The 25,164-nt window shown below is 35.7% G+C and overlaps 2 protein-coding genes across 4 annotated transcripts; both read left to right on the top strand.

The window, feature by feature from the left end:
• The first annotated feature begins 7,311 nt into the window (after nucleotides 1-7,311).
• trim63a (tripartite motif containing 63a) lies at nucleotides 7,312-8,863 on the top strand. The gene has a single exon (XM_042758022.1). The coding sequence runs from the start codon at nucleotides 7,433-7,435 to the stop codon at nucleotides 8,477-8,479; it is 1,047 nt and encodes a 348-aa protein (XP_042613956.1). The 5' UTR covers nucleotides 7,312-7,432; the 3' UTR covers nucleotides 8,480-8,863.
• Nucleotides 8,864-15,994: 7,131 nt separating this feature from the next.
• On the top strand, nucleotides 15,995-25,164 carry mlpha (melanophilin a). Of its 3 annotated transcripts, XM_042758019.1 has the most exons (15): nucleotides 15,995-16,063; nucleotides 16,803-16,930; nucleotides 18,172-18,393; nucleotides 18,532-18,644; nucleotides 19,723-19,764; nucleotides 19,944-20,002; nucleotides 21,209-21,298; nucleotides 21,380-21,494; nucleotides 21,945-22,141; nucleotides 23,120-23,203; nucleotides 23,351-23,569; nucleotides 24,030-24,203; nucleotides 24,360-24,524; nucleotides 24,592-24,663; nucleotides 24,762-25,164. In XM_042758019.1, exons 2-15 carry the CDS (start codon nucleotides 16,821-16,823, stop codon nucleotides 24,813-24,815), a joined length of 1,716 nt encoding a protein of 571 aa, XP_042613953.1. In that variant the 5' UTR covers nucleotides 15,995-16,063; nucleotides 16,803-16,820; the 3' UTR covers nucleotides 24,816-25,164. The 3 variants fall into 3 exon arrangements, with proteins under 3 accessions (XP_042613953.1, XP_042613955.1, XP_042613954.1); XM_042758021.1 differs by lacking the exon at nucleotides 24,030-24,203; XM_042758020.1 differs by lacking the exon at nucleotides 15,995-16,063 and having other exon boundaries at nucleotides 16,679-16,930.

Here is a 25,164-nt window from a genome sequence, read left to right as displayed (position 1 = left end):
GTTGCTTTAATGATTTTTTACCTCTGAAAAATTTGTGGTCTTTCAGAGTGGAGGCGGACAGAGACATAGTCTCATGGCACCACAATAGTGTGATTGAACACAAAAAGCATGTGTACTGTTTTCTCAAAACAGTTTTGAGGATTTTGATGTTATAGACTTTGATATAAAATGGTAAAATGCACCAGACCCTTTTTTTTTCTTTTTAAGTTTATAAGATTAAATTGTAACTGACATTTTGGCTAAATGCTCACTGATCAACAGCTGCCAGGAGGTGGCAGAAAATCTCCACTGACCTGGTCTGAAATTAGGAAGATAACGCTTAACCCTCTCCTTGCCAAAAGAGTAGATCAGCAGTTTTGAGACCCTCAAAGATTTGAATAACACAATCTTTGATTTTCTATTACATTATTGCTGTGGAAAGTGTATGTTTTGTATCTATAAATGATCCAAAATAATATATAGTAAAGTGAAAGTGATGTGATGTGTAGAGTATGGTGTCCCATACTCGGAGTTTAACCCATCCAAGTGCACACAGTGAATAGTGAACACACACACACGCACACACACACACACCGTGGAGCAGTGGGCAGAGCCTGTTTTGCCGTGGTGCCTGGAGAGCAGTTGGGGGTTCAGTGCCTTGCTCAAGGGTCAGTCATGGTATTGAGGGTGGAAGAGAGTGCTGGTCATTCACTCCCCCCGCTAAAAATTACTGCTGGTACTGAGACTTGAACCTGTGACATTTGAGTTACAAGTCCGACTCTCTAACCATTAGGCTCCCAAATGAAAAAATGAAAGACGGCATTAGAATACATTCTTTTTTTTTCGGAATCTGTTATGTCTTGCCAGTTATGAGAAGGATCATTACACATTGCATTTTATAAGGGCACTGGTACTTAATACTGTTTTTGCTGGAATTTCACTTTCTTAAAGCGTGGGAAAAGATATCACTATAATCGCTATCAATGTTGTTGTTGTTGTTGACTGTGCCATTGTACCAAACACACTGCTGTATTTATGTTCATTTGACATACTCTGAGTGGTGGAAGCTAAACATACTGTCAAGAACAGGAATCTTTTCTGCACGCCATGTTGTAGCTGTCACCTTTGATGCATAACAGTCTAACAGTGTGGTCACATCATTGGTTTGCTATAAGTCACTTGTACACAAAGCCACAATGGACTCATATTGTAGACTTATGGGACACAAAGATGGTTCTGTTGATAGGGGCCAAACTGGCTCCAGTCTGGAAATGTACATTCATCAGTTATCTTTGATTGCTGCCCCAAAACAAACAATGGGTCTCCAGTGATCATGCACTGTAGGAAACACATTTGTTCGAGAGACAACACATTTTCACAGACATAAGAACTGTTTTGTATGCATTATGATACCGACATTTAGCCTGTCCCATTAAAATAGACAGAACAGGGGAGGATAGTATAAAATTCATAATAGACATTCATTTTTTAAATGAATGTCCATTTATTTTTGGACTCTCACATCCTAAACCCATTCAGTCTATAGCATAACTGTGGAATGAACCAATAACTAAAAAATATTATTAACTACAGCAAAACTAAAGAGGGCGCTTGAGACAGTTTGTAAAAGAGGTGTTGAAAAAATTGGTATATTTTGCCACCTAGTGGCCACTTCTTGGTTATACAGCGCACTTATGGCCCTTAGGACACTCTATATAATTATTAAATATTTGAATTAAAAAAAATGTTTTTTCCATGTCTTTGCATTGTTTAGAGAATTAAAAATAATGTAAAAAAAAAAAGATATTTCATTCATAAGAGGACATTTGGACTCAACTTCTTTAAAAAAAAATGAAAAGACATGAATGAATATGCGTAGGCAAAAACAATTTATTTTAATCATATTTTGATTTCACAATCCCTGAGATGTTTTGATTTTTTTTTTTTTTTTTTTTACCAAACTTTGTATAAAGATGATTCTCAACAATGTTATAACAGAATGATATTCTTTTTCTTTCAGCAAAATATGTGTAAAATGACCATAAACGTGTTTTCTCATTATATACAATGTATGTATAAACTAAATCTAATTTGCATATTAATGTGTTTTTGGGGCAACATGTAATGAAAAAAGAAGTGTAATAATGGCAGTAATAATTGACACAATTTTCATAATAATATATAATATTTCATAGAATACTTGAAAATATATTTTCTTTCCCTATTCATTTATAAGTCTCCCAAAATCTAGTGAAATAAACATTGCTTTTAGTCCCAGTGTACGGACCTCATATGAGGACTTAAACTTCTTCTGTACTGAAATCAACGTCCTGTGAAAACTCCAAAACTTTCGACAGAACACAGAAAGTCATATTTTGATTTGTATAAACCCCATTTATTACCATTTTCCTGAGATGTTGATTTATGACTTCTTTTATGTCACAATTTCCATCTAATATTAGACAGATTTAAAATGATAATTTACAAAATATTTATATTTCCATAAGACTGTCACTAAATTAATTTCAGACATAATTTTTGCCACGTTTAAAATCACAAACTTTTTGTCAAAAGAGAGAGTTGGTCAATGGTAATTCCTACAACGACACTCTAACAATGGCGGGGTTAAAAAAATCCAATTGGCAACCCATCTAGTATCTGGACTGAAAAGGCCTGTTTACAATTTACGTGCTGGGGTTGTTTGAGAGAAACAGTATATCCATTGTTGTGTGTTGATTTTTTAAAACTGTGGGCATGTACAATCTCTTGGGATTCTCATAATTCTTAACAAATCATATTAATGTCCTCCAGGTTTATATGTTATTTTTATAATGGCCATTCACACATGGGTCTTAAGAAAGACATGCAATCTTTTTTTTTTTGTTTTCACACAAAACTAAGAATACTGCAATAAATAAGGAAATTAGTTTTGACCTGTGTCTGCTTAATGTTTAAATATTTAAACTCACAGTGAAATTACAATTGACAATTAAATTTTAAAAAGACAGAGAATGCAAAATCATGTAAAAGATGTCCCTAAAAATTATAAAAGTATATTTCCTAGGTAAATGTACACCTGTTAAGGGTAGTACAGGGATAGGTCACACCCAAAAATGAAACTACTTTCATTTATTGCTCACCCTCATGTCGTGTACAAACCCATACAGACCTGCGTTCATCTACAGAAACACAAGTTAAGATATTTTCGATGAAACCCAGAGAGCTTTTAACCAGGGTGAAATAATTACTGACAGAATTTTCCTTTTTGGGTGACTTTCAACAAACCCCACTTAGAGCTTTTTTTGAAGCAAAGATCTACAGCTTTGAGAGCCGTGAAACTCTGCGATAGAGCCTGTCTATGGAAGGGACAATTTTCAAACAGGAATTGCAAATATATTTTCAATTGCGTTTTCCACGTGACCAAATTTGTGGACAACTCAATCAAACAAAATGCAAAATTTGCAGGCATTAACTTTTTGCGGGTTTCACCCGCGCATTTGCACAGTGGTGAAAAATACGTGTCAAAGCAAGCTTTACAGTATTAAAATAGGAAACCTAGTGTGTAATAATGCAAAAACAACAGTAATAATAAAGTTTCAGTTAAAGTCAAGGTCATCATTGATCAGTGATTTATCGTCCAGTGTGTACATTCATAGACGATATAGCTGGATATTAAGTGTCCCCAAAACAGCAAGAGGCAACAGAAGGCAAAAAACCATCGGTAGAACACGGTGATTGAATTGAAAACACCTTGGGGAGAAATAAGGCTCAGTTTTCTACCTCTGGCCAGAACCAAATAGACGGTTTCAAATTCAGGCTGCAGCAGAGTTCAGATTGTTGCAGTGGACTCATTATGTGTTTTCGATTGACTTGTGCCGATCTCCGTCTAAGGAGACAATGGTATTGACCCAGGGGATCTGTCCCCTCGGGGCCATCTAGTTTGTCCCTGGGTCCTCCCTCCCCGTCGTTACCTCTCCTCTCTCTCGAGCCTCCCATTCAGGGCTTAGGTCAATCTCTCCAACATTGATCTTAACAGACTTAGTGGACCTCGGAATAAGAATGAAAACAGACGAAGTTTTTTTTTTTTAGGATTGCATACACTTTTCGGGAGCATCGGGTTGTTAACCACTTCTGGGGTCCTGCTTTTTTCACACATGTACCATGACCTCCTGGCCAAACTGAAAGGGAATTGCGCAATACTTTTAGAATCTGAATTTTCCAATGCCTCCCATGGGAACCTGTCAATCTGGTGTAATTGGGCCATACCTATGGGGGAGTGTTTGTATTGTGGAGGTGACATCACTCAAAGACAATTGTGCCAAAGGTTGGACAATGGATGGTAAGGACTACTAAAGCGCACGCGGCCACTTCCGAGAAGATGCGTGTTACAAGCACCAGACATGTGAAACCCGGGTCTCCCTATACCCTTGGCAAAACACAATATAGAATTTTCTTTTAGTCATTTTAAACCCAATGGTGCTATACACTCCCCTGCTAATGGTGGGAGCCCACAATGGTAACTAAAATTTCAACCATTAAACCAATACCAAAGGCTTTTCATTTCATTTTCAACACTGAGGGACACAATATAGGTGTAAGTTGCAAATAGGCAAATGCCTAGAAACTGCAAGGTTGTTTTGCTGCCATCAGAGTTGCCAACACGAGAGATTGGGGTAATAACCACCTACAAACTATCTCCCAATACAACATGTCCCATAGTTAGAACACGGATGACAGTTCTGTGTAAGCATCTTTAAGCTTCACATCTGCTGGTCAAAACGCACGTTTTTGGTTTTATATGCGGGTCCCAACATGGTGGAAAAATGCAATATTACTCATAAAGTTGCAATTCCTTTTGGGAAATTGTCCAGAAAAATTCCTACCTACCTGAAGATTCAGGGTCTGTTAGATTGATGGCATTTTTCAAATTGCCATGAACATGGAGTTGTAACGCTGCTCGGTTAACGGAATTCCCACGTTTGTTCCAACCTATAAAAATTAAAGTAAATAAAAATACAGGATTGTTAATAGCGGTGATTTCAGTTTCAATAAACTGGTGTGAAGTTCAGATCATGAGTATGGAGGTAATAAATTCACCTATGAGTAGGTTACAGAAGCTAGTGATTGGCTTCAAAAATGTGTAATCAATAGAGGATGTTTAATAATCACAGTTTATATTAATAGCGGCTGTAAATCGAAACCACACACATCACAGTCACTGGCACAGATATGGTGTCAATACACTGCCATAGTCAAAAACGAAACAATCAGTGAAAAATGGGTATATAAAATGTATTTTCGCTGTCTTCGCCTTTTTTCCCTTTTCGCTCATTATAAACAACTGAATGTAACATTTCTGCTTTACCTAACTAGCAGGCAGCGACAACAGAATTATACGTTTTAATTACGCAAGTGTTTAGTTGATTATCAGACAAACCAATTATGTGTGTACAATGTATTAATTGAACTTCGTTTGAACGGGCTCGATACGACGTTTTAGTCACAACGATGTAGTACTTTTTTTTCTCTCACCAACTAATCCCTGTGCTCTTCTGACAAGGAAAAAAACACAACATTTTTGAATTATTACTTGGAACCACAAATTACCAAAAACCTTTATTTTACGTAGGGTAAAAAGACCGTTATAAAACAACACAGGCATTGCCACTACGTTGCCGAAGTTTGAAGGTACGAGGCCTGAGACGTCGTTCTTTTCCGGCATCTAATTTATTTCTTTTAATCACTGCGGTCCAGCGACCATGTAAGTAATTGTATGATTTATTTTAAACCAAGGCGTTTTTTAGAAGAAAGCCTTTCTGTGTTAAGGTGTATATTTACAATGTTGACAGACACATTATAAACGTTTACATTTAAATTTGGTCCGTGTCACAACGACTCTTTCTCTATATTTTTTCACAGGATACACATATTTCACAGCAAGTCACTGTGTCTCGATACTTAATAAAACCGGTATAATTATCTGTCGTCTCAAGATACCTACGAGGCCCTTACCACGTAGAAATGGCCGTCTGGAGGTAAACCGTTCCATCATTTAACAACTAACGAATGTTGGCCTGGTGAGAAAGTTTAACGTTTTTCTCGAAGGACAACTGACAAAATCAAAGTTGGCCGTAGAATTATCTGCAATAGTTAAACCAATTACATTTACTGAAAACATTAAAATCAACTTACCTTTTAACAGTTGAAACCAGTGGCTTTGCCCCGTTGTTCTTCCAAAATGACCAGTTGGGGAGCGATTAACATCTTTCCAGGCGCGTTAAATGCTGGCCTGAAACAACACAGAGTGACAACCAGCAGGTTGACTCAACACATTGTGAAAAACCCAAAATGTTTAAAAAGTAATAAATAAACCCAACAAAGACCCCCAAAAACTCAGCCCAGCTTGGGTTAAAAAATAACCCAGCCGTTTTTTTAGAGTGTACACATATTTTTTGCCACTTTTAATCAAAAACTTTGTCAAAAAATAGCTTTGTTTGTAAACAAAGAAATAAATGCACTACTGGTCTGAACATGTTGTTTCAGCTCTCATGTGAGTGAGATGATGATGTAACAGACATGAGTCATATAAATATGTTCTACTTTATTCTACAGTGACCATCTCCTATTTTGAAGCACATCTCCAAGAGAAGACAATGACACTTTCAGTGTGATATTGCTTAAGTTGCTTTAGAGGGGTGGCATGGCTGTCGACCTCATGACTTTTTGTTTACAAATTCAATGTGCTAAAATTGTGAAACACCCAGTCATGGGAAGATGAGGGGCTTCCAGGAGGCGGAAAGTCTGACGTCTGTCTTTCACTGCCCAACCGTCTGATCTCTCTTCCAGAACCATACAGACGGATGTTGATGGCAAGCGGCCATCAGGACAAACAGGTGAGGGACAATGGAAGCTAAAACAGATTATGTGTTGCACAACTCACCCCTTGCTCAACTGTCCTAAAAATCCTTCTGAATTTCTCACATACCATACAACAACTGATTCAAATGGTCTTAGGAAACAATAAAAGTGTAGTGTAAAATTGACATGCCATGTTGTTGTGTAGTCAGGGAAGTTCTGGATGTTTACATGCCAACAACTATCACATGGGTGTTGTTTGACTGTGTGACTATGTGAATTGCCTACACATTTCTCCCACAGATGGAGAGCTTGGAAAGGGAGGGGGTCGTTGTTGCTAAGTTTGGCATGTGACTTGTGTTGGAGGGTCGCATGTTTCTCCAAATCAAGCCGCACAAACAAGTGGTGGGAGCAATCCTATCCAAGCCGCCTCACAGATCAAGTGTCACAGACAGCGGGCCGGTATATAAACCCTGAGTGCGTCCATCCCCAACAGATCAAATTAACCTCAGTAAAGGCAGTAGCAACCTGAAAAGCTGAAGCTCAACCAAAAGGCAAAGCAGTCAAGGTTATAAGGACTCTACCTCAAACGACATCAATGGACATCCAAAGGGGTCAAATAGTCCGGGCTCCGAGTCCCATGGAGAGCCTGGAGAAGCAGCTGAGCTGCCCCATCTGCCTGGACATGTTCACAAAGCCAGTTGTCATTCTACCATGCCAGCACAATCTGTGCCGTGGCTGCGCCAGTGACCTTTACGACTCCAAAAACCCATACCACTTCTCTGGAGGCATCTTCCGATGCCCTACCTGCCGATTTGAGGTGGTGCTGGACCGGCATGGTGTCTATGGTCTGCAAAGGAACCTTCTGGTGGAGAACATCATCGACATCTATAAGCAACAATTGGAGAAAGGAGGTAATGCCCTTGAACCCCCTTTGAAATCCAAAGAAACAAAAGAGTCTGTGTGTGAGGTACACAAAGATGAAAAAATTAACATCTACTGCATAACCTGCCAGACACCCACTTGCTCCATGTGCAAAGTATTCGGTCAGCACAAGGACTGTGAAGTTTCCACTCTAAAAGGTGTTTATGAAGCCAAGAAGTCTGAACTTAAAAATTCAATCGACCTGCTAGGTGCAAGCAACAGCTGCTTGCAGGCAATGTTAATGCAAATGGAGGAAATCTGCAAAACGGTTGAAGAAAACAGCCAAGTGCAGAAGCAGAAATTGGGGGAGAAGTTAGACCTACTCTATGCCATCCTAGAAGACCGCAAGACCCAACTCCTAGAGCAGATCACTCAAGAACAGGATGAGAAGGTGGGTCTTGTGCGATCGTTAATCCAGCAGTACAATGAACAGTTGCAGACCAGCATCAAGCTGATGGACAAAGCCTCCCAGACCATGGACAACAGCAATACGGCTGAGTTCCTAATCGCTGCCAAGAAGCTGATCACAGAAGCCAAAGATGCATCCAAGAACTCCCATCTACAGAGGCCAGAGCCCGGCTTTGAGAGTATGGACCACTTCACACTCTTCACAGAAGATGTAGAGGCCATGCTTGCAAAAATGGACTTTGGAGTCCGTGGAGATGATGATGATAAGGATGAAGAAGAGGAGGAAGAAGAAGAAGAGGAAGAGGAAGAATAAGCGATGATAGACTCTAGAATAAGGACTTGTTAGGACAAAGGAGACAACAGTAGAAAAAAAAACCTTCATGGTTCATAATAAGGACAATATTCTAGCTGCTTTTGATAACTGTGAGACAAGGGAAGTGCAATCTTAAAGCAGTTTTAGTACAAATTGTACAAATTGCACCATTTGTAATGTCTTTTCCACTTGACTTTTGTACTTTTTTATTAATATGGATGTTTTTTATATTTTAGTAGAACATAGAAGTTTATGTTTTGTTTGCTAAATCAAAGCTAGACTTATAAGATGTAGAATACACCTCTGCTAACTTACTTTAGAATGTCATGTGAGATACAAATATTTGAATACTTGAAATATTAAATAATGCACTTGACTGATTAACTGTAATATAATGTTCATTTTCATTGGATAATTCAGTGAAAATAAAGGACTTACAAAAAAAAAGTGTCACTTATTTAAATTACACTATTCATTTGTTGAAGTGCACACACCCTCAGATGACCTTAAAATTCTTGGGATTTTATCCCTTTCAACTGGGTTGCTATATCTGCATTCTCTCCAGCCTATCCTTGTGAGGTATTGCGCTACAGGGTTGAAGTGGGTGGCTATTTTAGCATGGTGAGAATGAGAGAAGCCAAAGAGCTCCAGGAATAGACTCACAGTGAGCTGCTGGCCTCATGTTTCCAACCCTGACAATTACAGCTGCTTACAGGCATGTTTGACACAGTTATGGGACAGAGGTTAACACTGAACCTGCTATCAGCTATAGACACAGTTGCTATGGCCCTAAAACAAACCCTAACGCTTGTCCCTGGATTTAAATAACAATCCAGTACATGTAAAGTAGCAAAGTAGTGCCATTGTACATCTTTCTCTCTCTCTCTATCTCTCTCTCTCTCTCTCTCTCTCTCACTATATATATATATATATATATATATATATATATATATATATATATATATATAATGTAAATAGTTTGAGCATAGAGACTGAACAACAATTTCTTATTTTTAAAAAACTGTAATGATTTTATACCATTAACGCTGGTCCTTGAAAGTATGTATAATATACATTCTATTTATTTTAATAAAACCACTGACACTGAGACAAAGGCTGGAGAGATAGAAGGCTAATATTTAATGTTTACTATAATGGAACCTCTAGTCGTGCCAAACCCTGTCAGCACATCTACCAAGCATTTAGATGTTCATTTTTCAATGGACTATACAAAGCAAATGAAATAGACTGCTGTGTGTTTTCACTGCTCTCCTTTCGACTTCATAACTTGTTTTTTATATTTTTTTTACTCTAAAAGCTGAATCTAATTCAGAATATATATTTAAAAATATTTTTAATAAATGTTTTAAATAATTGTTTTGTATAACCAGTCAAAATAATGTGTATAGACCATTTTTTTGGATTTTAGTGGACTGACTTGTCAGTTTTCTTCCCATACCTACCTATGAACCCAGTGCCCTGTGGGCAAGATCCAACAGTTAATATGAAGACTGGGCATCCAGCGTCAGTGGTGTAATGTAACTTGGTAATAATACCTCATTACAGTAAGTATTTTTGGAAGAATCTGAACTTTACTTGAGTTTTAATATTTGTCAACTTTCCCTTTTACCTCACTATATGTCCTTAATAAAATGTACTCCAATACATTTCCCCAAAGAAAACAGACTGCAAGAAAGCAGATTTGACAATTTGAGTTCTGGGGCTCGCAAATTGACTCCTAAAAAAACCTTTACGCATGTGCAAACAAATTCTAGAAAAAAAAAAAAAAAAAAAAACACCCAGATATTTAGACTATTAAAATGCATTCAGAATGCCCATTCAAGATAAGAGGCAAAATGCCTCTGTATGTCTTTTATATTTATATCAGTTAATATAGTTAATCTATAAGAGTGACATTTTTCTTCAGATATCAGCACGATAACAAATTTCAAACAGGATGGAGTGTCCTTAATGAATGAATCAGTTTTTTTTTTTTTTTTTTTTTTTAAGGAATGATGCAGTGACTTTAAAAAAAGTCAAATGTTTCATTCCTGAATGAATCAACTTTTTGAATGAATCGATTTAATCTCAATGACTCGATCATTAACAGTGACTTGCTGACACCTACTGGCGACTTTAATTTCAAGTAGGCTATCTTTTCATGTATTAAATCTTTTTCATGTATTTTCAAATATCAACATTCATCGTTGTATGTTTAAAACAAAGCATTATTTACGTATTTGTAATTGCTGGTTGAATGCATCCATGTCCCCTCTGAGCTGCATTAAACAGTCTGTGTAAATGAATCTAAATGCCACTTCAGATGCAGATTCCAAGTGGGTCTTATGCTAACCCAAAGATACAAAATGGAAGAAATTTAAAACTGAACACAATCTTACAGCTCAAACTGTATATAGACAATATTTTATATTTATTTGCTCTTTTTCTAATTAAGTAATATTCTAAACGGTCACTTTAACTTCTACCAAAGTCATTTTCTTGTAAGATATCTATACTTTTACTTAAGTGTGGCTTTCAAGCACTTTATCCACCACTGCTCAGAGTGGACTATAACACATTCATTAACAAATTCAGACACAAATCTTTACATTAACTGCTGCAGTGTACTTTTTTGTAGAGACATTTAGAAACAAGAAACTCAAAAGACAATAAAAATTCTGTCTGTTTAAGAGAGAGAACAAATATATTATTTTTTTTTATTTTTTTTTATACAATAGAAAATAACAGCTGTTCACAGGGTTGACCTCTTGATTTAAAACTTTCCAAGTTGGCCTGAGCTGCCGTGAATAGTATTGTGCATGTCTGTCATGTATATTTATCTGTGTAGTTTGAGGCTCAGCTTTCATGTTTCTAACACACTGGAGGCCATTTTGGCACGAGACGAAGTGTGTTAAAGGTGTTCTTCCAAGATTTTCCATAAAACAAATGATTAATGTACACATCTTGTACATTAATAATCATCATTTGAAGTACAAAAACATAATACAAATACTAGAAGTGTCAAAATAGAGTTAAATGGAAGAGTTATTTTTCTTTTTTTTTTACTCTTCTAAGACATATGTTAATCAGTTAACAAAAAGTGCTGTTCAACAAAATTCTAAATTTGGTATTGGGGTGGACTTGAGTAGGTCTGGATTATGTCCTTCTTGCCCATGTAAGATGGCACAAAAATAGAAATATTCATAATTCTCTTAGCTAAAGAGTACAGTATCATGTTAGACACAAATGTGTGCACTCTGTCCCTGATTACATACATTTAAAACGTTTTAGATATTGTATTTTATTAAATAATGTATTTTATTTGTAATGTATTAATAATAATTAACATGGAAGCATGACATTTTGGGTTTACCATATTTGATGCGCCATTGCCATATCTGATGCTAAATTTATATTTTAAACTTTTGTTTTGGGTGAACTACTGTATACACAACACAAATTGTCACTTTCCACAATTCATATTGTAAAATTTTTTATTGCAATATATTGTGACATGATATTGTATATTTTTCACTCCTAATAGAGATATCTTATTTTCCATAAGGAAATTAAATAATATTGTTTAAACAATACTTTGGTTACAGCATGAAATAATTTTGCCCACCCTAAGTGTTTTTATTTCTGGCTCTGGTTACAACTATCCCCTTAATTTGTCAGTTTCATTCTTCTCTATTTAACCACATTTACTTTTAAAAAACTTCTTCTTTACAGCTCAACACACTCAACCAGTGTGTGCAAAGATCCATTTGGTACATTAGAAAAGTCACTGAAAGCTCAGCAATGCTTCCCAAAATAAAAGCAGGACTTCCCCTAGCCAGCACCTAAGGCCAGAGCAATACATGGGGGCTAATTTTAGAGTAATGAATCAGCTTGCCCATAGTCTAGCCCCAGTGCACTAAAGGGCACTCTCTCGTTCAACCTCCTAACCTACAACATGAATAAAACAGTATTATTTATTTATTTATTTATTTTTGCCTGAACCACAGCCCTGGAGAGGGGCTTTTCTGATAACCACTAAGGCAGAAACACTGATGCAGGCATTTTGTTTATCTACTAAATGCAAGGATAGTAACTGCTGTGTCATTCTGAAAACAGCGAAATGTTTGAAACCTTACTGATGTATTGCAGGGTGTGCATCTAAGACTGCACTATGATGTGTAAAACTATCCCACATTCATTTTTAGCCACCACAGACATTGCCTATAGATGGGCACACAGTAAATAGAAACATTCACACTGTCATCTTGCCATATGCCCTGATAGGCACCACTGTAGGGTGCAACAATATTACTTACTAAAGCCACATAAATGTAAAACTAGTTATAAAACCCTAAAGTTCCAGGAATATTAAAATAGTAGGGAAAACAAGCTACTATTGATTTTTATTTTGGATTTCAAATGGTTGAACATGGCGGTATCAATTCTCTGACATTTTTCTAAATTTAAGCATGAGGAAGAGTGTCACACTAAATGTCAGTACATCTGCCGTTCAGCTTTATAGAACGGTTTATTATACAGGTGCATCTCAATAAATTAGAATGTTGTGGAAAAGTTCATTTCAGTAATTAAACTCAAATTGTGAAACTTGTGTATTAAATAAATTCAATGCACACAGACTGAAGTAGTTTAAGTCTTTGGTTCTTTTAATTGTGATGATTTTGGCTCATATTTAACAAAAACCCACCAATTCACTTAATCTCAACAAATTGGAATATGGTGACATGCCAATCAGCTAATCAACTCAAAACACCTGCAAAGGTTTCCCGAGCCTTCAAAATGGTCTCTCAGTTTAGTTCACTAGGCTACACAATCATGGGGAAGACTGCTGATGTGTGGAAGAAAAAGATGCACAACCAAGTGAGAGAACCACAGCCTTATGAGGATTGTCAAGCAAAATCGATTCAAGAATTTGAGTGAACTTCACAAGGAATGGACTCAGGCTGGGGTCATGGCATCAAGAGCCACCACACACAGACGTGTCAAGGAATTTGGCTACAGTTGACACATTTTTCTTGTTAAGCCACTCCTGAACCACAGACAAAGTCAGAGGCGTCTTACTGATTAACTGCAGGCGCCGATACAGGATGGCTGCCTCCGTGACATGCTCTGCAGTTCTTGACAATAACTGTGGAACACACAACACTATTTATACACATACACTTATTTATCAAACACACACATACTTAGTCTACACTTCAAATTTGCACATAATATACCTGTACATACAAAACTGCCTATTGTAATATACCTGCACATACAATTGTCAATTTGTATGTTGTTATTCCTTACCTACTTATTTGTATTTTTTATTCTTTTATTATGTGTTTTTTTTTTTTTTTTTTTCTGTCGCTGTCATTCTGTTGCACTGCAGAAGCTTCTGTCACGAAAACAAATTCCTCGTATCTGTAAACACACCTGGCAATAAAGCTCATTCTGATTCTGATTCTGTCTTACCTGGGCTAAGGAGAAGAAGAACTGGACTGTTGCCCAGTGGTCCAAAGTCCTCTTTTCAGATGAGAGCAAGTTTTGTATTTCATTTGGAAACCAAGGTCCTAGGTTGTGGGTGATGGGTGGATGTGGTTGTGACCCAAGTTGCTTGAAGTCCAGTGTTAAGTTTCCACAGTCTGTGATGATTTGGGGTGCAATGTCATCTGCTGTTGTTGGGTCATTTTTTATTTTTTATTTTTTTTTTTTTTTTTTTTTTGTAAACCAAAGTCACTGCACCCGTTTACCAATAAATTTTGGAACACTTAATGCTTCCTTCTGCTGACCAGCTTTTTGAAGATGCTGATTTCATTTTCCAGCAGGATTTGGCACCTGCCCACACTGCCAAAAGCACCAAAAGTTGGTTTAAAAATAAAGAGACCATGGTGTTGCTGGACTGGCCAGCAAACTCACCAGACCTGAACCCCATAGAGAATCTATGGGGTATTGTCAAGAGGAAAATGAGAAACAAGAGACCAAAAAAAATGCAGATGAGCTGAAGGCTACTGTCAAAGAAACCTGGGCTTTCATACCACCTCAGCAGTGCCACAAACTGATCACCTCCATGCCACGCCAAATTGAGGCAGTAATTAAAGCAAAAGGGAGCCCCTACCAAGTATTGAGTACATGTACAGTAAATGAACATACTTTCCAGAAGGCCAACAATTCACTAAATTAAAAAAAAAAATAATAATTTTGTTGGTCTTATGAAGTATTCTAATTATTTGAGATAGTGAATTGGTGAGTTTTTGTTAAATGTGAGCCAAAATCATCACAATTAAAAGAACCAAAAGACTTAAACTACTTCAGTCTGTGTGCATTGAATTTATTTATTTATATAATTTATTAATACACGAGTTTCACAATTTGAGTTGAATTACTGAAATAAATGAACTTTTCCATGACATTCTAATTTATTAAGATGCACCTGTATATGTTATTAATACCCATGTGTTATTATCCATGGGTTTATATACTTTCGAAAAATCTAATCCAGCCAAACTCTGCTCCTTGCTCTGCTTCCGCTCCACACTGCTTACATAGTCTAATCTGGAGTTCCACAAAAAAAAAAAAAAAAAAAAAAAAAAAAAAAAGCAGCTGGAGAGGTACAAACTGTGAAATCTATGCAGTTTTACTAAATATGAGCACTCATTGAAAGACAATTAGCCAATCAAATTCGATGACAGAAACAAATTGTTGTACAAATAAAGGTATAGTTTGACCACAAATTTTATGTTATCATTTACTCACCCTCATTTTGTTCTGAAACCATCTAGTTAATCTTTAAAAAACACAAATTAAGATATTTTTAATGAAACCTGAGATGTTTGTTCCTCCAATTAAAAAGCCATAACACCAATTAATTGATGCTTCACAAAGTTCATAAAAAGTTCAGAAAAGAAATCCATATAAATCAAGCAGTTTACAGTCTTCTGAAGAGACACAATTGCTTAATGTAATGAATTGACTTAATTTAGGCTTTTATTCCCATATTTCCATTAATCGATGCACATGCATAGAACAAATCAAATATAACAGAAGATCAAGGGTGCTGGCTTGATGTGCAAGAACCAATGAGGTTTACTTACAATACAACTTACAGAAGGATATTGTCATACCTCAGTCTCCTCTAATATGAATGCCTACTGACAACGACAACAATAAAAAATAATTCCTACTATACAGACAGAAACAATAATAGTCCCAGTGCTGTTGAACTATCTGTTGTATAAAACATAAAAAAGATAGATTAAAAAACTAAATAAAGTTAAACTATATTAACAGAAGTAACATGAAATAGGCTAATGTTCAACCAACTGTTTATTGTACAATAAAATTAATAAGAAAAAAAGAATCAATACGACAAAAACTAATAATCTCTCTTCAGATAAAAGTTATTATTTTAATGCATTCATTATTCTGTTTATTTCAAGCACGGAAAGGGTGGAGCGTTTCCTCCACCACAATTCATTTGAAAAACTAGACATGTGATTATGATTCCCATATCTCTGACTATCCTCACATTATCTGCCTCTTCCCGACAGACTTGGCAAGAGCCGCTACTTGTCTGCAAGCAAGGTAAACAAAATCTTCATTATCATTTAAGAAACTTTTTCTGTAAGCATAAAGTCTGCTTTTGAATGTTTTAATAGGTAAATTATTTCAATGATATTAAATCAACTATTCTTACTGGCATTAAAGTTGAGAATGTAAAGAGTGCATGCATGCTGTCACACTGCAATTTTCTATTGATCGCAGCAGGTATCTGTCAGACTTGATTCATTTCCTGGGTTCAGTTACTCATTGCACTCTGACTGAAATTATTACACGATCACATCATGAATTTGTATTTGTGAGGAGCCATGGCAATCAATGCACTATTACAATGAGACCAGTACCACATTTACACACAGCAGTGGTGTTATTGATATTTAAAGAAAATCATTCAGCATGTTATTTATTTATTCATGAATAATATTGCCGTTATTGAGTTCTAATTTATTTTAATAAGTTAATACTTCTTTCAAAAACTTCATTTGAATTATTGATAGAGGTGTTTACAGAATAAAATTATTTTGTAGACATGTTGAGAGTATTTAAATGTATCTTTATTTAAAGGAGCTGCTTAGACTGGACTGAAAACAGTCACACCTAACGAATGAACTTTTGATTGTGATTATGACTGCAGTGACTGATACTGTATATGATCATGTTGCATATTCTGGTAGCGCATAATGGAAACCTGTTATGAATGATAAAACTCACATTATCCATGGACTTCTTATATATGTCAGGTTTACTGTTAATTTTGTAAAAGATCAACTAAGCTCCGAATATGGACAAGAAGTTGGACCTGTCCAGACTAACAGAAGAGGAGGCCAAACATGTGTGGGAGGTCATTCAGAGAGATTTTGACCTCAGGAAGAAGGAAGAGGAGAGGCTTGGGTAAGGACTTTAATTTACATGATTATTCTATATTACCATAGAGACAAATCTGACATGATTTAACACTGGTTAATTGGTTAACATGTGTCATTGGAGCCAGCCAGCACTGACTCTAAAAGACAGATGGTTTAGTGAACTGTGAGATACAATTGCATAATTTCTTCTATATTTATCTATATATCATACTCTCTAGTAAATGCTAGTGGAGCAAGGTTATGAGGAAGGCCACACAATGTGAAAGGCTGCTGTTGTAAAGACATCATGATGATCATGGTACAGTCACAAGGCCTGATCACACCATTCCACTGGCTGGGAAAACATGATGCCCCAGAGCTCTATTCTTTTTGGACAAGGAGGTCTCTGTTTGGCTATTGAATTGTTATTTGGAATGTTCTTTTTTTTATCTGTTGGTAAGGACAGTTATACATATATAGCTTGAATTTAAGTTGAAATCTTGATCATACTCTTTTACAACACCCATTATGTGTTATAATGCTAATTTTATGTATTATGGTGAATATACTGGAAAATTAACTTTGTGTGACTTACTGAGGTTTTGAAAGCATTGTATTCACAATGCTGACTGACATTAAAGGACTGGTCTTGAATATATATATAAGTCTTGATATAAAAAATTAGAGATGCACTGATATTAAAATCCTGGCAGAGTTGATAATCATATAATTATGTTTTATGTTATGGATAACACTAAATAATGTTTTGTTTAAATAAATCAAACATGGAAAACTAAAAACTAAAATTAGACATTTTAAATATTGAATAGTGAAAAGTGAAATAGAGAATTCAGGCATCATAATTTTCATAATGTACATTATCAAACATTCCTAATCACCTTGCGATTTTCTAAAGATTATATTTAACATGGTTTGTAAATAATAATTATGTTATTAAAGATAAACCTAAATGAAAACAAACGAAGGCAAAGGTAATTTCAATGTTAAAACAGAAGCAATATCCGTAGTAAATAACATACCCTTCAGTACAGATAAATTAAAACATCTCTAATATTTGGTGACAAAATATAGTACAGATATATTGTGCGTCCATAATAGGGAATAGTATCAGTGGATATGCAGCTTTATTAATATTCAATAATGTTATAAATTGGTTTTAGTTTAGGGCTAAGCCAAACCTGCCTTCAGAAAGTAACCACAAATCTTATTTCAGTGACTTAATCATGTATGTAATTTGTTTGTCTGTTTGTTTGTGTTACACCACAGTGAGATTAAATCCAAGATCGAGAGGGAAAAAACAAAGAGGGAACTTCTGGGGTCCCAGACAAACCTGACTGACTCTCACTGTATCCGCTGCCTGCAGCCCTTTAAATTCCTGGTGAACAGCAAACGGCAGTGTATGGACTGTAAACTCTACACCTGCAAGACCTGTAGCCGCTACAACAAGAAGGAGCATGGCTGGGTATGCGACCCCTGCCGCATGTCCAGGTTAGAAAAGTTTCCAACATTGGATTACAAATGTAATGGAAAAATGTACAGTTTATACTCTTATGGTAAGATATAAAGTAATGTATATACTTAATCCCTAATATTAAGTCTTTGAATAACACCTTTTTGTATATGCAGGGTCCTGAAAATTGGAACCTTGGGGTGGTACCATGACAATGTACACTCTCGCTTCAAGCGTTTTGGCAGTGCAAAAGTGATGAGGTCACTGTACAAGAGATTAAATGAAGAGGGTGAGTGCTATTAGAAGCTTCCCGATACCTTTATTGTGTCCACATGAGCTGTCACGTCATCATCCTGTTTCAGTATCACCAGTCATTTTAAGTGGTTAAGCAAGCAAGTGAGTGTTAAGAAGAGATAATGTACAGTCACCCGATCATTAATGCAAAATAAACCCTGGCATGATGATTAGGCCTTGGAATAGAGGGGTCTTATATCACCCTGAAGGAGTTTATCTTGCGATTATGACTGCCTGTAACTGTACTGTACATTATCCATGACATATTACCAACTCACCATGAAATATTAATTTCACTTGAACTTATTTGATAATTTTAGCACCTGCTAAATGAATGAATGTAAATATATATTATCTTCAAGCTTCTGCTAGTATAAAACTAGGGTAGTAATTGCAGCATAATACACACAGTATGCATTTAAATTTTACCATAATTTCACCTTCAACAATTTCAACACATTACTCTCATCAGTTTAACAAAAAATTATCATCCGCGATCAGTTCAACATATAGTAAATATGTAAAGCCTGTATACAATGCCTTTCAGATGAAGAACAGCAAGAGACAGCAATGGTGCAACGCATGTGTTATCGTTAGATGTCTGTGTGTATTTAGTTACCAAGTGGATTTGTTTATCTGTCAGTTGAATTCAAAGAACTCTAGAGGCTGTGCACAAATGCTGAGGCCATAACTGGGTCACATGCTGTGTCTGGGGCACTGTAGAACTTGCTGATGTTGTTTATAGACTTGCACGACAGGACATGTTAAAGAGACAAATGAGAAACCTTGGTAGAATGCACAAAAGGAGGTGTAGATTTTCCACCCCAAGGATAAAGCTGACAACTGTCTAGTTTACAGTTGTACAACTGTTAATGTTCTATGTTTACCATTTTGTAGGTTCAATATATTTGTTTTTATTAGTTTTGCTATGGTATTATGTGCAACAATTAATTACTTGAATATTTAATTTGTTCAAAATGCCTGATAAATGAGTTAAATACTCAGGAATGTCCAATTTCCCTCTTGTGTTCTCATTTGCACGAGACTCACGTTATTGTCCGTTGTTTCTTTAGGGCACCATGATGATGACACACAGAGCATGCCTGATGTGCGCAGTGAGTACACAAATATTTTCATGGTGTTGTGAAGGAAACAACAGGAGCATAGCTGGTGCTGTCACAGAACAAAACTTAAGGGCACTTTGCCAAGCTTTATTGACATTTATCAGTACTGAAACTATGCATTTCCTTTTGATAGTGTACCACTAATAATATATAATATGTTTTATTCTTAGATGTGTATAATGGTCATGATGAACATTTGGATGCATCTGAAGCTCAAAGTTATAAGCAGGTAGACTCAATTTGGTAATACTTTTTAATTTATGTTTCAATATGCATTTCAAGGGCTTTGTTTTAGGCATTCCCCTTGGTGAATTAACGAAGTGACTTATTATTTTAGTGCACAGTGTGTTTGTATAATGTGTAAGCCCTTTTCTGCCATGTAAGGAAAAAAATTATAATTGGTAAATCATAATTATGAGCTAAAAGGTCGAAACTATTAGACATTAAGTCATAATTATAAAATAATAATTCTAAATTATGACATACCAAGTATTGATTATTAAATAAAAGTCAAAATAATGACATGTTAAGTTATAATTATTAGATAAAAAGTCAAAATAAAAAATTTAAATTATGAGAGAAAGTCATAACTATGACAAAAAGCTGAAATTATGAAATACAGTGTACTAATTCATGATTATGACTTAAAATAGGAAATTATGAGATAAAGCTACAACTATGACTTAAAAATCATGATTTACCAAAACAAGATTTTTTCTTATGTGGCATAAATGGGCTATGATATATTGACTTAACCTATATATATATATATATATATATATATTTTTTTTTTTTTTTTTTTTTCCTTCTCCATAAATTTGCAGTTTAAAGCAAATTATCTGTGCAAGGGATTTCTGGCACAACACTTTAATTGAATTATTAAACATAAGTTACATTCAAAATCCACTTGGTTGAAAAATCTGAGGTGGCATATTGAACTAGGCATGGTACTTCTGTTGCAGTTGAATGCTCTTTAATTTTTTTATTAATTCCTGTGTGTATTTTTTAATTTTGTTTTATAAGAGGAGGTGTTATTTTTTGTGTTGTGAATATGATTGATAATATATCTATTTTATCTTTTTTTTTGTTGGGGAAGTCGTGGCCTAATGGTTAGAGAGTTTGACTCCTAACCCTAAGGTTGTGGGTTCAAGTTTCGGGCCGGGAATAGCACGACTGAGGTGCCCTTGAGCAAGCCACCGAACCCCCAACTGCTCCCCGGGTGCCGCAGCATAAATGGCTGCCCACTGCTGTGTGTTTACGGTGTGTGTGTGTTCACTGCTCTGTGTGTGCACTTTGGATGGGTTAAATGCAGAGTATGAATTCTGAGTATGGGTCACCATACTTGGCTGTTTGTCACGTTACTCTTAAACCAGTATTTTGTAAGTCTTTGTCACTCATATTTTATATGAGCTAAATTGTCGTGACTTCTTCTTAGATGCGAAAGACCAAGCGTCTTCTCTCTGTCCACCCCATGGATCTTGACATGGACGACTATGCTACTCACTCTCGCAGAGAGTCTGTCCAGGTATTGATAAGGCTCATATTGTTAAACATCCACTCTGTAAAAGGGCACTCAGGCATTATAGACACTTTCATTCTTCTCCAGTACATGCATGAAGACAGAGGTCAGCGGAATGATGTAGAATACAACTCTGACATGTACAATCACCATCATCAACGCATGAACCGCAGGAAAAGTCTCGACAGGTTCTCGCGCCCAGGTGAAGCAAACATATTCTGTCTGTTCATTTTGGTCTTTCTTTCTTTCTTTCTTTCTTTCTTTCTTTCTTTCTTTCTTTCTTTCTTTCTTTCTTTCTTTCTTTCTTTCTCTTCCTCACATCTTTCACAAATGTACACACAAACATTTACTAATCACATATCAACGGCTTCATGTAAAACTAGGATTTTAGATTTCAGTCCAAACACACACACACACATATTTATATTGAAATTATGTTTTCAGAGAATGTATTTTACATATTTAAATGCTTTTTATTTATTTTATTATATATTTATATTTATATATGTTATATATTTTTGTTTTAATATGAACATAAATCTTGATAAAAACCAGAACAATCTGAAAAGTCAGCAGGGGATCTTTGACTGATTTTCATCTTTAAATGCCATTAAACAGATTAGCTCATTTACCCCCTTGATTTTTGTTTTAGATGATGGCATGAACTCTGAACAAAGAATGGTACGTGCTCGCTCTCTATCTAAAATCAACTCCTCTGTGGCTCCACGCCAGATTTACCTGGATACTTCAGAGGAGGACGATATGTTCCGATACCCTGTCTACCAGCTGCCCCCACGACGCCGCAGTCGAGCATCATCTCAAGAAAACATTCATCAGAGTGCACCACCGGTATGATCAGAGATTAAGGGACTTACTTCACATTTGAAATGTAATTATACATAAAAGTGCACAATATTTACTTTATTGAGCTACCATTGAAGAAATGCACTATTCACAGTTAGAGGAAGTATTTAATGATGGGAGGTTTCTGAAGCAAAATCAGCAATTTTCAGCTGGTCATGTGATTTAAACAAGGCAACTCCTTGACTGGTACTGATATGACTTGGTTCTTCAGCTCATGTGGATGTACAAGATTTTAAACATACTCTGTCGATCAAAAGTTTGGGGTCAGTAAGATTTATTTTTTTAAGAAATTAATATTAGCAAGGAATAAAGTAACAGTAAAGTCTTAGAAATAGAGGAATTTCTATTTCAAATAAATGCTGTTCTTTTGAACTTTAATGAAAATAATGAATTACATTTTTTTTTAAATAAAAATGCATCACAAATTCTACAAAATAATATTAAGCAGTGCAACCATTATAACCTGCTGTGATAAAAAAAAAGAAAAAAAAAAAATGTTACTTAGCACCACATCAGCATATTACAATAATTTCTGGAGAATCATGTGACACTGAAGACTGCTTTGCCAGCACAGGAATAAACTACATTTTGTAATATACAGTATATATATATAAAGGAGAGAAACAGTGTTTTAAATTTCACAATATTACTGTACACAATATTACAAATAAATGAAGCCTTGGTGAGCATAAGAAACTTGTTGATTAAAATTCTTACCGATTCCAGAAACAGTAATGCATTTTTTAAAAGTACCATTTTTTTTAATTACACCTTTTCATAAATAATTATGGGTTAGATTAGTTTTAGTTACCTCATGTTTTGTCTGTTATTGTAGTTTGATTGATTATGATGAATGATTTCCATTCAGATGGTTACTTTCTGTCTAAGTCTGACTACCTTGAATTCATCATTTGATCAATCTGCAACTGTGCTTTTTTTCTTTTACCTGTTACTGTGAGGTAGATCAATAACCTGAACAAGAGAATGTCTGCCATTGAGAGTCTCTTAAATCGACTGGAAGAGAAAATGACTTTGCCTGCTGATCAGGTATGAAAGTAGAAACACTTTTATTTATTCCAGAACATAACAGATATTCCCTTCATACTGAAAAGGTTCGAGCACCTCTGGGCTGAGGGTTTCATGTAGGTCCATCTCATGATTTTAATATTAAGAACTTATTTTGTATGTCTGTAGCCTGTCCAGCCCACAACAGGGCAGATGGAGGAGGAGAAGCTAAGGAGAAAACTAGATGAGCTGATGAGTGACAAGGCGCTGTCCTCTGACGAGGATGATCCGAAAAGACCTCCTCATTCCAAAGGGTCCGCTTTGAGGGGGGACCATGCACCAATGGCCCCTACATTCCAAGAACCTTTGAGCTCCTCCAGTGATGAAATTCCCACTGAAGCACAAAAGGTGAGGACTCAGACAACACAAACATCCACAGAAGCCCAAAAATGCTGTCTTTGTCCAAGGTAAGGTTTTCCTGATAAGATATCTTTTAATAATGTTTGTAGAACAATTTATGCAGATTCAGGTATCTCATTATAAGACTACTAGAGGAATACAATGGGTTTTAAAAGTCACGCAACTTATTACAAGCTTGTGCACAAATACACAAATATTAATAATTCTAAAAAGCTTAGTTTTATCACTGGCATCTTTATAAGCATAGGCAAAGAAACAGCTGAAAGAAGTTTGTAGTTCCCCTGGGTTATTTTCATAACTAATCAGTGTCTTATCTAAAGACCATGAAGCATTAGCAACACTTATGCCTCATTTAGCTATAACCTTAGCAACACTTACACCTGACTACAGTCATTTTTAGGGTTTTAATGCTGATGAGGCTTCTCTCCTCTCGGTTAATTGCTTTCAGAGATCCACCGCGGCGGCACTATGCGACATCACAACTGCGATTCTAAGAACAATTAATGCCACTGAAAGCGCTATGAACAACGAGTTGGCCCCCTCAAATCCTAATGACAGACCTCAGTTAGCAGGCACAGATCTTAAGCAGGCTGATGATGCTTTCAGGGAACTTGAGGAAAATGTAAGCTTATCCCTCTAATAGATACTATTATATTTGTTTGAAGGAGTGAAATTAGACACTTGGAATATCAATGGCATAACCAAGCCGTTTTAAATCACTAAAGTTTGGAAACTATTTGTTCAAAAATCTGTATTTTCTTTTTCCTTTTTACTGCAGGTGTACATGACTGCAGGGAATTCCTTTGAAATGGCAAAAAAGTTGCAAATGATTGAGCAGAATGCTAAGAATCACTACAGCGGCCCGTTAACTGATTCAGAGCTCTCTGAACTGGAGGACCAGGTTGCTTTGGCAGCTGCTAAGGTTCAGAGCACAGAGAGTGAGGTGAGCTTCTGTCTATCTATGTATCTGCATATGTGTTTATTTATTTATTTAATTATTTATTTATCAGGTCTCAGACATTGAGAGCAAGATTTCTGCTCTAAGTGCTAAAGGATTATCATTTGATCAAGCCAAGAAAAAGGTGATCAGAACAAATAGCTTTAGTAAAATAAAATGTATTAACTCAGTTTTCTTGCAGATTTGAACTAATTAGGTGTTTTTGTTCATATTTTCTTTCAGGCACTGAGTATACAACAAAAAAGGAAGTTTTCCCAAGACAGAGTACACTTTTAAGTGTATACAGGACATCACGTTAACTTCTTTAGCATAGTCTTACATATTCCCTATACCAAGATATTTGTGCCTATATTACTTGACAGTGTGCTTAATCAAATGTTCAAGATTTTTGACACAGATCTTGACTTAGCACCAGTAAACTCATTGTGTCTTGTGTAAATTGTCTTAATCAAATCCCAATCTAAATAAAATTATTAATAGTTAAAATAATGAAAGTTTACAGACAATAGATGTCAAACAATATTCATGCCAAGAAAACGTGAATAATTTCTGTTAATGATTTACTTTTCCTTGTATGTTTTCTTCTTCAAATTGCCTTTGCAATTAAAGTTGGTATGTCAATTTT

The sequence above is a fragment of the Cyprinus carpio genome, chromosome A6 (assembly GCF_018340385.1).
Source record: "Cyprinus carpio isolate SPL01 chromosome A6, ASM1834038v1, whole genome shotgun sequence".
In the NCBI taxonomy this organism is placed as follows: Eukaryota; Metazoa; Chordata; class Actinopteri; order Cypriniformes; family Cyprinidae; genus Cyprinus; species Cyprinus carpio.
Note: the sequence above shows the minus strand (reverse complement) of the source record. Positions and strands in the feature narration are given on the sequence as shown.

Excerpts from the sequence above, each read along its gene's own strand:
- mlpha (XM_042758019.1), top strand. The coding sequence starts at position 16,821 with ATGGACAAGAAGTTGGACCTGTCCAGACTAACAGAAGAGGAGGCCAAA. Across the intron at positions 18,645-19,722 it reads CAAGAGATTAAATGAAGAGG|GGCACCATGATGATGACACA; the intron begins GTGAGTGCTATT and ends TTGTTTCTTTAG. Across the intron at positions 22,142-23,119 it reads TTCATCAGAGTGCACCACCG|ATCAATAACCTGAACAAGAG; the intron begins GTATGATCAGAG and ends ACTGTGAGGTAG.
- trim63a (XM_042758022.1), top strand. The coding sequence starts at position 7,433 with ATGGACATCCAAAGGGGTCAAATAGTCCGGGCTCCGAGTCCCATGGAG.